At 38.3% G+C, this 15,853-nt stretch overlaps 2 protein-coding genes across 2 annotated transcripts; one reads left to right on the forward strand and one right to left on the reverse strand.

Moving 5' to 3' along the window:
* Positions 1-3,643: 3,643 nt before the first annotated feature.
* Positions 3,644-6,219, reverse strand: LOC306879768 (phosphatidylinositol N-acetylglucosaminyltransferase subunit H-like). Its single transcript, XM_079432949.1, has 5 exons — positions 5,929-6,219; positions 5,620-5,829; positions 5,440-5,523; positions 5,262-5,343; positions 3,644-5,161 (listed from the first exon to the last, which is right to left on the reverse strand). The coding sequence occupies exons 1-4, from the start codon at positions 6,103-6,105 to the stop codon at positions 5,269-5,271; spliced, it is 546 nt and encodes a 181-aa protein (XP_079289075.1). The 5' UTR covers positions 6,106-6,219; the 3' UTR covers positions 3,644-5,161; positions 5,262-5,268.
* Positions 6,220-7,474: 1,255 nt separating this feature from the next.
* Positions 7,475-15,766, forward strand: LOC306880481 (zinc finger FYVE domain-containing protein 1-like). Its single transcript, XM_079434016.1, has 11 exons — positions 7,475-8,920; positions 9,779-10,283; positions 10,410-10,624; positions 10,899-11,005; positions 12,163-12,271; positions 12,366-12,463; positions 12,556-12,673; positions 12,761-12,931; positions 13,013-13,193; positions 13,991-14,107; positions 14,353-15,766. The coding sequence occupies exons 1-11, from the start codon at positions 8,438-8,440 to the stop codon at positions 14,583-14,585; spliced, it is 2,337 nt and encodes a 778-aa protein (XP_079290142.1). The 5' UTR covers positions 7,475-8,437; the 3' UTR covers positions 14,586-15,766.
* The last annotated feature ends 87 nt before the right edge of the window (positions 15,767-15,853 follow it).

A 15,853-nucleotide genomic window follows, 5' to 3' on the forward strand; every position in this document is an offset into this window, starting at 1 on the left:
GATCAGCATTATCCAGCCCTACAAATGTTGAATTTAACTCAGCTATGGAAACATACTGTGGCTCTTAATGCAAGTGTAGTATATCCAGACCAAAGGTCATTGATAAGAGGTAAACGGAGGATTTAAAACGAAGTCTGCACGAGGCTTAAGATTTGTTAACAAAGCGAACGCTCACCTGACCAGCTTTACAAGCTCTCTCTCTCACCTCTCATCTTAAAAGCCACCGAGTCAAAAGAGCCGGTTAGACTGGAAAAACATCTATCGCCCGGCCTTCAGATCAGCTAACTGCTGGTGAGGTAATGTGAGCAGAGAGCTGGGTTAACACATCAGCATCCGCTTCCACAGACTTAGACAATGAGATCAATAGATGATTAAGCTCCAATGAAACGGAGGCCCTCAGATTAATCCTTGAGGAAATGACATTGCTGCAATTTTTGTTTTTAAACTACAAAAGTGATTTTGATGACATCTGACAATGTACGATAAACCCGTTTAAACGTTTGGGCTCCATAAGATTTATGTTTTTGACAGAAGTCTCGTATGCTCACCAATGCTACATTTATTTGATACAGTAAAAACGGTAATATTGTAAAATAAGATCATAATATAAAATAATTTTGGTAACACTTTAGAATAGGGAACACTTATTCACTATTAAATACAACTTTTCCCTCAATAAATTCCTAATAGTTAGTAAGGTTGTTAAATTTAGGGATTGGGTAGGATTAGGGATGTAGAATAAGGTCATGTAGAATAAGGCATTAATATATGCTTAATTACTACTAATAAATGGCTAATATTCTAGTAATATGCATGCTAATAAGCAACTGGTTAAGAGACACTAAAATAAAGTGTTACCACAATTTTACATTTTTAAATATTTTAAAATGCATTTTATTCATGTGATGGCAAAGCTGAATGTTCAGCAGCCATTACTCCAGACTTTAGTGTCACATTATCTTTCAGAAATCATTCAAATATTCTGATTTTGTGTGTAATAAACTTAACTTAATATTTATTAGCTTAATATTTTATGCAAACCATGATACTTTTTTTCAGGATGAATAGAAAGCTCACTACTTCAAAGTTAAACTAAACACACACACGCATAGTTTTTTTAATTGCCAAAAATGACTGAATTAATTGACAGTTTTTAGAAGTATTTTATTTATTGGTTCTCACATTTGACCTCAATAATGCATTCCCAACAGATTATTTACAATAATTTCCAGGGTGTGGATTTTTTAAGAAAATGGTGTCAATACAACTGTTATTTTCGTTTTATTATAATGAGTTAATAGAGTCACCTTTCAGCTTCAGTGCTGTCTGACCTACTATCACAAAAATTGTTTATTCCCTCTCTGCCGTTCTCAGGGGCTTGGCAGTAGCAAACCTGAGAAATTAATTTAAGAGGATACCTGGTGGATATTTCTAGGTGAAGGTTCACAGGGAGGCAGATGGAAACTGCAGTCCAAAACAACCTCAGGAAAAAAAGAGAGAGCTTGAGTACCTAACTCTGCAATGCTGAAAAAAGGACATTTTATAACAGGCTACTTTAAGAAATAAATTGCAAGGCAAGGCAAAAGACACGCCGAGTTCCCATGAGTCAGTTCAGGTGACAAAAGATGCATATCCACAGCACCTGTCCTACATTTCTGCACACGTTTATCAAGAGAAGCTGAAGAGTTTTGAGCCAAGATTCAAACGAAAACTTGAGGCTGAAGGGGTGGGCTTTCTGGTTGAAGTTCCAGTAACAGTTTTGTTATTCAGAGAGGTATGGGGGATGGAGGGCATTGAAAAAGCACAGCAGTATAGCTTCCTGGGTAAAACTATCGAGCCTTCTCATTTTTCAAAGCCTTTTTAATGCCCTCAAATTGTTTTTATATCCTGATTTACTTCAGTTAATATTTGCATACCTGAATCAATAACTGAAGCAGATGCAGTAAGATTTTGCTCAGCACTATTAGCATATGTTATTATTACACACTACAAAAAGCACACAAACACAGTTAAGGGAGGGTTTATGTCGCTTCCCGGTAACAGAAGTACATCCAACCCATGAGTTAGCAACTGCATACAAAAATAAAAGATTGGTGGCCAATGACAAGATTACAACTGAGAGGGGAATCGCAGCAGCGGTCCATATTCTATCACTAGGGTGTTTTTGTGTTGCCTCATGGCCTGTGAATGTTACACCTTAGCACATAGTAAAAGTCCACAGGGAGGCAAAGTAGTGTCAGGAGGGGAACTCCCATCACAGCGGGGTTCATGCATCCTTCCCACACAACTGTTTTTCCCTCCAAAAACAGCCCATCCTTCAGGCAATCAGATGTAGCCGTTAAAGCCGCTCACAAGGGGTCTCGGTTTAAATATACTCTTAAAAACAAGGATCCAAAAGCGGGTTTTCGCAACGATGCCACAGAGAAACCATTTTAGGATCCCTAAAGAACCTTTCAGTGAACAGTTCTTAAAAGAACCTTTTTTTTTTTAGTGTTTAAATAATCCAAAGAACCCTTTTCTACTATCATTTGCGTGAAAAAAATCCTAAAACAGAGCCCTTAAAAAGGCTTCCTCCCGCTTGTGCTGAAAATGCCAAGTTTTATCACTTGATTACTTTAGTTTATAAACCAAGGGAGCTCACGTGCCTCTGGAATGTTTATGTATACACAACGATATAAACCGTGGTTAACGCAATTTAACTGGATCTGGAGGGCGCAGTGTAAACACGTCAATCTGAGCAGCTAAACACACTGATATTTTATTGTTATACTAATTTGAATTAATTGGAAAAGTGCTGATGGTGGATGGTTTGTTTATGATGTGCTCTGTTGGGTGGCTGGAGGGTGTAGGACGGTCCAACCCCCACTGACACCCCCCGAGCAGAGGTCCTAGGAGGTTCGCACCTCCGGGAGGGATGATGATCCTGTCAGGAGCATCTTCACAGCAACTTTACAGGATCATTTCAAACCCGAGTTGTTTTCACAGCCTTTATGGGAATGGTCATTCCAAATGGTCGGAAGGGAATGAAGCAATGCTACATGGGAAACAGTATTTGAATAACAACAAGGGCTCTGAACTCTGACCTTTAGGTTCTATTCAGGCTAAAGCATGACTTCAATACAAGTTAAGCACAATCGAAAGCATTTGTAACAATGTTGATTATCGCAAAAAAAAAAAAAGAAGCAGCAAAAATCAAGGTTACAATGAAGCACTTATAAAAGAAGCAAAAGGGACAATATTTGGATGATTTAAAAGGAATTTCAAAGAGCTTGTTTTAAAACTTCATAAAAACATTTTATAAAATCACTTTTATTTCTTCTGTTAAAATGTGTAGTACTTAATAGTATAAATGTGTAGAGCTGTAAAGCTGTTCTTGTCATTTTTATGGTCATTTTACAATAGCATTAAAAAGTTTGGGGTTAGCAGTTTAAGAAATTAATACTGTTCTTTTAACTTTCTATTCATAAAAGAATCCTGAAAAAAAAGGTTTCCACAAAACTGTTTTCAGTATTGATAATAATAAATGTTCCTTGAACAGCAATCAGCATTAGAATGATTTCTGAAGGATATACCACAAACATCTGAAGTAATGGCTGCTGAAATCTCAGGTTTGCCATCACAGGAATAAATTACACTTTAAAATATATGAAAACATTTTTAATTTTTCAAACTAAAACCATGTTAACAAATCTTGTGGTTATACTATTAAAAAGTGCCTCATTGTAACCCAAATTATTTTAAGAAAAAGAGGAAAACATTCAAACTAATTTCCTTTGGTAACCAACAAAGACAGATTTGCATCATAACTGGGTTAACTTGTACTGAACCCAGTATATTCATTTAAAAACAAGGGGAATTGGTGTTCTTAATCATTGCTGACATTTGCTTTTAAAAGTGAAGGGAATGTTTCACTGTGTGTAAATACAAAGCATCATGAACACAAATAATGGCTGGTTTGTCTTTCCTTTTCCCCCAAACAGGTAAACTTGAATGACAACTTACACACGTCTATGCAACGAGTTCCTATGAGGAACTTGCAGAATATTTAAATACAGAGGTGGCATGAAAAACATTTCCTCAGAATATGTAAAGATTAGCAGAATCCTAAATAAAGATACACAACAAAAGTTGTGTGTTCCACAAAACCACAGTAAGAGCTATAGTGTGATGGATGTTCACAACAGCTGTGCACCAGAAATACTGTGAAACTGATATTGCAGGAAAGCTTCACTTGCCTTCTGTTGTCTGACCTCTAGAAAGTAGAGACTTGGTACAGACCACCATAGCATACACTTCCACTTCCCATTTATAAAATTTAAACGTAATTCAGAAATCAACAAAATAACTTAATTCAACTACTTCATTAAGGAACATTCATCACTTAAGTAGCTCAGAAGCTTTGTGATACTGTGAATTCTGCATTAATAGCTAAAATAAACTTACAGTGAGTTCTGCTTGACATCCTGACAAGAATGCTGACCCCCCAAAAAGTAAATGAGATGTATTAGCATAATCCCTCAAATGACCCACAACAATGGTGGCCAAAAAAAAGACCTACTTTAAAAGCTGAATGATGCACTGATTCACCATACTTAAAAAAATAGATAAAACTAAATCTATGTATCAAGTGAATGAGTATTATAACATTTATTAGAACAGTTTTATTGGTCATGGTTTCACTTTGATTTTTTAAATAGGAAAAATAATAATAAATTACTAATACAATGACCATTTAAAATGTCATACTATTAAAAGAGTATCACAGGAAATCATTAATAACACAAACTGATTTGGTTACAATTAGCAAAAATTGGCACACATGTCCCTCTAGTGGCTAATAAAAGTCAGAATCAGAAGGAAAAACAATCAACTATATTCACTGCAATATTAATATAGAAAATATTTATAACCTATACTACAAACTCTAAATATCAAAATCAGGAGTGTACCTAATGTATATGAAAAATATTATATATTTTTTTTTTTAAATAAAGTTTAAAGGACCCAGTAAGTTTGTGGATGGATGCAACATTTATCTAATAAACCACTACACGTAATAGAAAAAATGTAGTGTTGGTGACAATACAAAAACTACTAACAATACACTCATGGTTCATTCTTGGGATTTCCAATCTTTATCCTGTTTCAAAAAAGACTCTGTCTGTAGAGTAAAAGAAATAGAGCCATAAAATATTCATAGACACAGCAATGTGTCAATTATGTAAAACATGTATAGTATGAAGCATAACGTGAACCATTACCTCTTCGTTATCTGGACTGTGCAAGAATCTCTTGACAGCTTCTGTACACTTGAACCAAACAATTGAGCCGAGGCTTTGAACTCTGCCGGAAGAATGCAACATGTTAATTTACAGACTGGCATGCCAAAGATTGCTATAATCTTGCTTTTGCAATAGAACAAAAACAGCTGCTTCATACCGGGAAAAGAGGGACGACACTGGTCACTGTCTCAGGATCTGCTGGGTCCTTTATCAGAATGCACAGATAGTATATAATGCTGTGCTGAGGTGGAAACATACAAGGGTGGTTATATTTGGCTATTTCTAGATCACAATGTCAATCGTGCACAAAAGTCACTGGAGAAAACTGCATGTTTACCATATAAACAGCCTCGTTGATCACAATGTCTTTCAGCTTGTTCATCTCAATGAATATCGTACTTTCTCGTCCAGATGCATAAGATGAAGAGAGCTGGACACCGAGGGAACCAATTACGAGAAGGGTCTCATGGTCCACCTTCACAAAGTGAATATGAATCATCATCCCAGCCAGAGTGAGGATGATGGCACTCGACAGGACAGCCGTGTTCTAGACATCAAAAAAGGTCATTAGTAGTGGAATAATCTCATTTTAGTATTGGAACATAAGTTTACGAGGTCTTATTCTTGCAGTATCAGATATTCTTACCTCGGTGAAGAAAAATACAGCATAAGCAAATAACCAAACGAAGCAGGTGTAGATCATCACCTTGCGCAAGGACAGTTTCGGTGAGGTGACGGTAAACTCTCTGCAGAAAGCAGAGTGAGTTTGGCAGTCTAAAGAAATCGAGTTGCCATTTATGTCTGTGAACTCTTCCTCGGCCATGATTACCAGTCAGATTATATGAATAAAGATTTAGGACTAAATAGCTTTGCTTTGACAGTCATTTGACACCAAACAGTGGAATCTTCTTCTTACGGGGTATGGTGTTGAAACACTAATAGAAAAGTGTTTTTCCGCCACCTAGTGGACTGGGGTGTGAATAATGGAAGAATTTGTTCTAGTTGACCTTTTTCAGGATAGAAAGGCCTATTTAATTTCATGTGAATAAAATGAGGGCCAGACAGTCAGTTCAGCGGGTTGTTGCTACTCTTGTGTACCTGGATATCGGCCATTTATTTAAAATGAATATTTAAAAAATAATCAAAATGTGTTGTAAAAATGTGAAAATTCTGCATAGGTTTTATATCATGTCGAATTTTCAAGACAGTATATTGCAGGCATCCTCAAATCTGTCCCACTCCTGCAGAGTTTAGCTCTAACCCTAATCAAACACCTGAGCATGCTAATCAAAGTCTTCAAGATCATTAGAAGATCACAGGTAGGGAGTTTGATCAGGGTTGGCAGCAGATTGGCCCTCCAGGGAAAGATTTGAGGAACCCTGGTATATTGTTTAGAATGGTCTAAACATCTGTCCTTCAGATCTTTGCTGTCATTGTTAAAAATTAAATGTTGTCTGAATATAGTCCATTTTGTTTTTACTATAAGTGACTTTTTAACAGTATATTCTTTGTGAAAATGAACAAGGTACTTTAAACTTTAGGATGCTTTTTTTCTTTTCTTTTACTTGTTACAGAAATAATGTTATTTAAAACAATATAGCCCACTTTGACAAACATAAGTGTGAACTAAATTGTATAGGCTACCATTTTCAATTAAATGAAAGCTTAAACCAGGGATAGGCAACTTTGGTCCTGGGGGGCCGGTGTCCTGCAGAGTTTAGCTCCAACCCTAATCAAACACACATGCCTGTAACTTTAGAGATATTGATTAGCTTCTTCAGGTGTGTTTGATTAGGGTTGGAGCTAAACTCTGCAGGGCACCGGCCCCCCCAGGACCAAAGTTGCCTATCCCTGGCTTAAACTTTACATTTAACATTAAATGACAGTTAAAACTTTTAATCGAGTACTTCACATGTGCTTTAAAATGTTAGTCCACATACATTGTTTTATTTATTTTTTTTGCTCCCAATTTATATTAAGTGCCCCTAATACAAGATCAAAATGTGCTTTATAAATAATTTGACATTAAAAGTTTGTGTTAAGAAACAAGTCTATTAACGTAACTTAATTAATAGTTCCTCTTGCACCATCTTGTTTTTGAAATATAGCTGTTGACCTCTGCCCACCTAAACACTCCTGCCACATCCTACAAGTACATACTGCTTGAGGAGAATGGACTCCGTTTCCCAGCTGGCTTTGCGGCTAGTAACCTTCGACTTCCGCTCCGGTGAAAACAAGCCGATCAGCTGATCTGACCTGGCAACAACATTCACCCGAATCTACCGGGGAGGGGAATCATTTTACAAGCTGGTGGGGAAAAACAGTTATCTTGACATCAACCGGCTTATTAATTTGTGTTTATCAAAAGGTCGTTGTCGTGTGCGATGTTTCAGGGAATGCAGCAGCTTGTTTGATGAAAACTGCGGTGTGATTCTGGCTCGAAATCAGCTTGTTTTGTTCGGTCAAAGCTGGGTTGATCAATGTGTTGTTGGGTGAACATACTTTAAGGACAGTCTGTACGATGCTAAATTATTAATTCTGCTGCATTAATCATATTAATCATACCCCCTAGTATTTGTAGTCTTTGAAATTGGAGTTTTTACAGACACGTAGGCTAAGCTTAGCTAGCTTGAGTAACGTTAACAAAGCTCAGGACGAGAACAACACCCGAATGTAACGTTAGCCGTTTAGTGTTTACATCTGCCAATAAATACATGCCGATTGTTGTTGCTTGTAGTTTGTAAGTTTAGACCGCTTGATCACTTTAAAATCAACCAGAAAGTCAGACCTAGTGCCAGTTCTACACGAATGTCAGCTGATCTATTTATAGTTCATATTGAATATTTGATTTTAAGCCAGTGTCATAATTTGACATAACATTTCGAATTCCAATGATATCCAAGACAAACCAGTAAGATTAAGATCTCAAATACAGTATATTTGAGGCATTGCATCTTATCTCTCCCGTTGATTGTACATTTAGGTTGGTCTCTGCTGTAGTTAGTGCAACTTTTAGGAATATCTAATCAATATTTTTTTCCCTTTATTTTTATTACATTTTAAACAATCTAATCAATATTTACTAAGGTATTTAATACTTTAAATTCTGTCGCTTCCGCTCGGTTCGCTACCTCGCGGTTATATTTAGACGTATAATGAGCAGTAAGGGCTCGTCGGTGGAGAAGGGGGTGAACGGCGTCCTGGTTTGTCAGGAGAGTTACGCCTGCGGTGGCTCCGACGAGGCCGCCTTTGAGTGCGACGAATGCGGCAGCCTGCAGTGCGTCCGCTGCGAGCTGGAGCTCCACCGTCAGGAGCGCATGAGGAACCACGACAGGATCCGAATCTCACCTGGACACGTACCCTACTGTGATTCATGTAAAGGGGACGGGGGCGTTCCGAACGGGGGTCGTGTGAGAGCAGTGGTCCGCTGTCAGGGATGTAAAATCAACCTGTGTTTGGACTGTCAGAAACGGACTCACAGCGGGGTCAGTAAAAGAAAGCACCCTCTCACCGTCTACCCGCCCTCGAAACCCGCGGAGAAGAACTGCAGCACTGGAGATGAACAGCTGGATGCGTTGAAAGCTAAAGTGGAGCAAGTCACCAGCTTTCTTCTGGTGGATGAAAAGGAAGATATGCAAGTAAGTCAGCTTGTGTAACTTTTGAACTTTATACCTGTTTTCCATTTTATTCAACAGGGGTTGCTGGAGGGCCACTGTTCTGCAGAGTTTAGCTCCAACGCTGGAAAAAAAAAACCTACCTGTATCCTGAAGACCCTGATTAGCTTGTTCAGATGTGTTTGATTAGGGTTGGAGCTAAACTCTGCAGGGACAACGGCCCTCAGGATTAATGTCCCCCACTCCTGTTATACAAGTTAGTTCTGGATCTTGGATCTAGCAAATGGAAAGATTTGTGTGAATCATTTTTTTTGTCCCCCTATACATCACATTTCCTATATTTTGATTTTATAAAATATGAAATGCTAAGAAGCCGTTATAAATAAATTAAAATATTGTATTTGAAAATAAATAATGACAGGATTGCTTTTTCGATTTTCCGAATTTGGAATTTTCTCAACCAGTCAGGCGGAGTGGAAAGTGAAAAACATGGAGTGGAATGATCACAGAACGCATTGAGCTGGAGGGTAACTGAGAGAGAGCAAGCGCAAATGCTGGCAGTGGCAGGTCGTAGCGCCACTTCCGGTGGCATCGTCAAATGCCACTGGCAGCTGCCTGTCGCTCAGCTCCGCTCCACTCAATGTTGTTCCAGACCAGCTTTTAGCCTGTACATTGCATTGTGACAGGCAAAAGCACGATACTTTTCTTAAGAACTCCTTATTGGAAGAAAATGGCAAATTATCAAATTTAGATTTTATGTAAATGTTTTATGCAAAACATAATAATAATAAAAACCTGTGATACAAGGAGAATGTGTGATATTGAGTGAGGTGAAATGTAATACATTATTAAGTAACATGTTCATTTCCACAACCTGAACAGGTGAAGGATGAGGAGGAGTTTGTGAGGAAATTAGGCTGCAGGCCAGAGGAGCTCTTGAAGGTGGTGTCCATTTTCGGCAACACTGGAGAAGGCAAATCCCACACTCTCAATCACACTTTCTTTTTGGGTCGTGAAGTTTTCAAGACATCTCCAACCCAGGAATCCTGCACCGTTGGGGTGTGGGCAGCATTGGACCCTGTCCATAGGGTGGTGGTTGTTGACACAGAGGGACTCCTGGGGGCAGGAACTAACCAAGGACAGCGAACCCGCCTCCTCCTGAAGGTGCTTGCGGTCTCTGATCTGGTCATCTATCGGACACATGCTGACCGGCTACATGATGATCTTTTCAAATTTCTTGGAGATGCATCAGATGCGTATCTAAAACATTTCACAAAGGAGCTGAAAGCCACAACTGCACGCTGTGGTTTGGATGTGCCCCTTTCGACTTTGGGTCCTGCTGTTATAATCTTCCATGAGACAGTCCACACTAAGTTATTAGGCTCAGGTCGGTTTTGGATGTTTTCTACTTTGCTGTCCTTCTTACCCGACAATAATAAGTTAGGAATGACACTGAAAGATATGGTAAGAAAAATAATAAAAGCATAATAACCCTCTTTTGCATACACTGTAGACAAGCCATCAGAATCGGCCGAGCGGCTTCTTCAGGAACGTTTCAGAAAGCTTGGCCTCTTTCCGGAAGCATTCAGCTCTATTCAGTACCGGGGCACTCGAACCCACAACCCCCCGACTGACTTCGGCGGTCTGCTGCGCAGCGTGGAGCAGCAGTTAGACAACAACACTACACGATCTCCACGGTCTGCCGGTGTCATCTATAAAGCCTTGCAGGTAATTAATTTTTTTTTCATTGGTAATCTTTAAAATAACACTTTTAGCGCATCAATGACATGAAAGGGTGGAAGAGTTGGTTTGAGATGTTCTCATCAACCGTTTCTCTAAAAACATTCCTTTTTTATCTACTGAAGTGGCCTGTTTTTGTCACATGACTATTTACAAATCTTAAGCGCTGGCCTTGATATATTCCAAAAGGACATTTGTGCTATTTGTAGTTCAATTGTAATGTACAGTAGTTTATGTGACTGATCAAGCTCTTGTTCTCTAGGCTTTGAGTGAGTGCTTCAGTGGAGAGATTCCTGATGAGCATCTGGCAAGCAACTCTTTTTTTCCAGATGAATACTTTACCTGCTCCAGCATCTGCCTCAGCTGTGGGTAAGTCTTCACATCTCAGGAATCATTCCACTACTGATTTCAAATCTGTTTCACATTTTTAAAGCAACACTTAGAAGAACATACTCTCTGCTGTTCAAGGGTTTCGGGGCGGTATGAATAAAAAAAAAGTTTTTGTAAGTAGCCTCATAAGTTCGCCAAAGCTGTTTTTATTTAATGAAAAATACAGTACAAACAGTAATATTGTGAAATATGATTTCAATTTAAAACAACTTTTTTTTATTGTTGTATATTTTAAAATGTAATTTATTTCTGTGATGACAAAGCTAAATCTTCAGCAGCCATTACTCCAACTTTTACTTTTGATCAATTTAATGCATCCTTGCTGAATAAAAGTATTAATTTCTTTTAAAATATATCTTACTGACCCCAAACTTTTATCTGTAGTTTTGTTAAATAAGTGTCATTTTAGCAATTTGGTTTAAAGATTCATATAAAATCTGTGACTGTTTTTAATGGAAACTTTATGCTGATTTTGAGAAGAAAAAAAAAAACAATTAAATATGGTAGTAATAATAATAAGATTGATTTAATTAGCCAAAGAACTTTAGAGCCTTCTATGTTCAAATTTGAATTTAAATTCTGCATTTCCAAATTCCATGTGGGCCTATTCTCTTCAAATGATAGTTAAAAAATAAAAAATAGAGAGACAACGCTCTAAAGCAGGGGTGTCAAACTCAGTTCCTGGAGGGCCACAGCTCCAACCCTAATTAAACACACCTGATCCAACTAATCAAGTTGTTCAGGCTCAACTGAAAATGACACAGTTTGTGTGTTGGAGCTAAACTCCACAGGGCTGCGGCCCTGTAGGAACTGAGTTTGACACCCCTGCTCTAAAGGGCCCTTGAGCAACATTTAAGCATGTAAAATGAATATTTTTAACTTCCAAAGAAAGTTCTATTTTTACAATCAAGTAATTTACATAGACCGAAAACTAAATGGTAGAATCATTTAAAAGAACTGGTTCAAAGGAGTTATTTGTATGGCTCCACTACGGTGGCTAAACTAGTAATTAGACGTTTGACTCTTGTAATGCAGGTGGAAAATTCCTTGCATTTATACCCTCCTAAAGCCTGTTCTGAATAACATTTTTAAACAAATGCAATTCTAATACTTTGTGGTATTTTTGTTTTTTTTAGCTCAGGCTGTAAAAACAGCATGAATCACCTACGAGAGGGAGTGGTGCATGAGGCCAAACACCGCTGTCGCTATTCAGTCCACTATGATAATCGCATCTATACCTGCAAGGTAAGACATAAACAATCAAACACATGACCTGACCCTGACAAATGCTCTGTGACTGCCCAGGTCTGATATTATGTATGTTAACCTGCTATTCCAGGCTTGTTATGAGAGTGGCAAAGAGGTGATTGTGGTTCCAAAGACGACGGCATCCTCTGACTCACCATGGTTTGGCTTGGCCATATATGCCTGGTCCGGGTTAGTCGTGTTATTGAATTATATTTGTAAAAGGTGCATTTAGTTCAGTTCATTTAGATGTACAGGACTAAGTTGGGCTTTTTCCTTTGCAGGTATGTGATCGAGTGTCCAAACTGTTCTGTGATCTATAGAAGTAGGCAATACTGGTATGGGAACCAGGACCCTGTTGATACAGTGGTTCGGACTGAGATCCAGCATGTCTGGCCAGGGGTGAGAATAATCTGCCGTTTATCCCACGTATCAAGATTTAAATAGCAAAAAGAACAAGCTTTGTTTACTTTCACATTTATGTCGCAGTCTGATGGATTCCTGAAGGACAACAATAATGCTGCGCAGAGGCTGCTGGATGGTGTGAACTATATGGCTCAGTCGGTTTCAGAGCTAAGTGTCAAGCCTGCCAAAGCCGTCACTGCCTGGTTAACAGACCAGATTGCCCCTGCTTACTGGAAGCCCAATTCTCTCATCATTGTGAGTTTTAATGCTAGGCCATTTTAATGTGGCTTTTTTAATGAAGCGAAGTCTTCCCTAAAACAATTAAACTTTTTCCAGAGATGTAAAAACTGTGGAGTGGAATTCCAAGATAATGATACAAAGCACCACTGTCGGGCTTGTGGAGATGGTTTCTGTGATGGTTGCTCCTCTAAGACACGGCCAGTCCCTGAGAGAGGTTGGGGCCTGGCGCCTGCGCGAGTCTGTGATGCCTGCTTTCAGAACAGAGGAATCCCAGAAGGTATACCAGAATGTAGATATTCTGATATAGATGGATAGATAGATAGATAGATAGATAGATAGATAGATAGATGGTCAAAATTGTGGCTAAAATGTGGCAGATCTGAAAATTTAACTTTTTTTGCCTCCAAACCGTGATTTAATTTCATAATGTTCATGAAACATGCAGATGGTTGCTTTGAGCACAACAAATATCAGATGAAGTGAGTCGTACTGTTTTTATCCACTTTTAAATTTAATATGTCAACCTTTTGCAGCAGTTACAGTAGCACATCTCTCTGGCATAGTGTCAATATATTTCCTGAGAACTTCGACACTAATGTTATCACATGCCTTCTGCAGCTCAAGCCAAAGGCTTTCCTTTGAATGCACAACAGCTCTGTCCAATTTATTTAACTCACCCCAAATTTGTCCGGACTTTGAGGGGCCAATCCATAATTTTCAATGTTCCAGGAGATTCCGGCAAAAGTTTGTTTTATGGGTATTGTAATGGCCAATTCAACAAAAACAACTGAAACCTCATATGTCAAGTGTTCTAACAATTTTGGCCAACACTGTATATTTTATATATATATATATATATATATATATTTCAAAACTAATGAAATTAGCTAAAAAGTTATTTTTTTTTCATAATTTACCTTGCTATTGCGCAAATCGGAGAGATCATTAATATCTTAAATAACGTCTTACTAAATACTATAAAAAAAAGTATGACATGGGTTTGAATAATTTTGAAAGTACACACTTGATGTCAGATTTCAATCCATAATATCATAATGTAATTGTTTTACTTAGAACTACTGGATGCAGCGCTGGAAGAGGAGCAAGGTGGGACTCTGATCGCCAGGAAGGTGGGAGAAGCTGTTCAGAACACATTAGGAGCGGTAGTCACTGCTATAGACATCCCTCTTGGTGAGTTTTTCACTCCTAAGAGCCTATTAAAAAAAAAGTTAACATTACAGTTTGTTACTACTAATGTAAATGCACATTGGAAATACAGTTGAGTATCAATCTATTATGTTAACTAATAATAAACCTTTGGCTTGTTCAAGGAACCTCTTCTGTTATCTTTAGGATTAAGCATTTTAATTTCATAAGCGTTACATACTTGCGCAGGAAGATCTCAGCATATATAAATTATCAAATGCGTTTACTAGGTCTGGTAAAAGACGCCGCCCGTCCAGCATATTGGATCCCTGACCAAGACATCCGTTGCTGCCACCAGTGCCAGCGTGAGTTTAATGTCCGTCTCTCTATCCATCACTGCCGTGCATGTGGACAAGGAGTATGTAACGACTGCTCCCCTGATCGCCGGGCCGTGCCCTCCAGGGGTTGGGACCATCCTGTGCGGGTGTGCATCACCTGCAACCAGAAATCTGGAGAGCTCTAGCAGAACCGAACATCACTCCGCATTGTAAGACACCCCTGTACGTGGTCACAGCGCTTCAGGATGGGTTGGGAGGGAAAAAGCACTGCTCTCGAACCAATGAATCCAATGAATGATTGTTTGAGAGGAACATCTCTGCTTTTTGTCCCAACACTTCATTCACGTCTTGCTCTTCAGCTCTATATAAGCTGCTCACAGTTTAACATATGTAATGGCCTACATATTTTCTTCTTTTAAAGGTTAAATCCAGCAAGAAAATAAATGTCAAACCCTCGACAATCCTTTGTCTACCATGCAATACGTTACCTGTGGGTAGGCCCAGATGGAACGTTGGAATGAGCGTTTTTGGGAAAATCAGCAGAATGGGTTTAAACATGGTAGAAAAAAAAAAAAAAAAAAAAGTGTTAAACATGATCAAAGGTGTAAAATTTGAATTAAGTCTGTTCCATTTCTGTGACTGCAGATCCATATGGGCCTTCCTGTGGGTAAAGGCAGCTAACATATGGCCTCTACATGATACATAGACCGGTGCACAATTAATAGTAATATTGTTTACCGTCCTGTTGTGTTGCTCAATTTTCAGTTTAAGGAAAGATTAATTTGCTTTTACCCGTTTAAAACACAAGGTTGTCCAAATTGTTTTGCATTCCTTTACCCTCCAAGAAACCCTAGTGTAGATTTTAGATTAATTCCTATTTGTCTCTATTATTTGCTGCCTGTTATGAAACAGATCTAGCATGATCATGCAAAACTATCAGATGTTGTTCAGCATAATTTAAAGACTTGTTTATCATTTATTTTAAATGTGTGTACTCTAGCAGGTCATTTTTGTTTGACGAATCACTTTTTAATGAATCACTACCACTGTTGCCGAATCAAACTGCATAGGGACTCTTAAAGTCATGATGAAACCACACAAATGATGTGGCTCTGCATTATCTGTCAAAAGAGAGATGCCAATCCACATAAATCTCATGTTATCATGTGGCAGTTGCTCTTATTTAGCCCCAGGTATGTGTTCTGATCACTGTCATTTAAATTCTTTTCTTGGTCAAACAAACGACTCGTGTAGAATCAGGTTATAGTAGGCTCAGTGAGGCATTATGACATCTGACATAAGAAACATGAATATCATTTTGTTATTTGCACCTTGTATGCCAATTAAATTAAACTTGAGTACCTCTAAGAGTGTGGCTTAAATATAAAAATGTGTAAATGCATATTTGTACTGACAGGGACTGTCTTCTTATGTCCATAAAATGAAATTCCAT

This window comes from Barbus barbus, assembly GCF_936440315.1.
Source record: "Barbus barbus genome assembly, chromosome: 14".
In the NCBI taxonomy this organism is placed as follows: domain Eukaryota; kingdom Metazoa; phylum Chordata; class Actinopteri; order Cypriniformes; family Cyprinidae; genus Barbus; species Barbus barbus.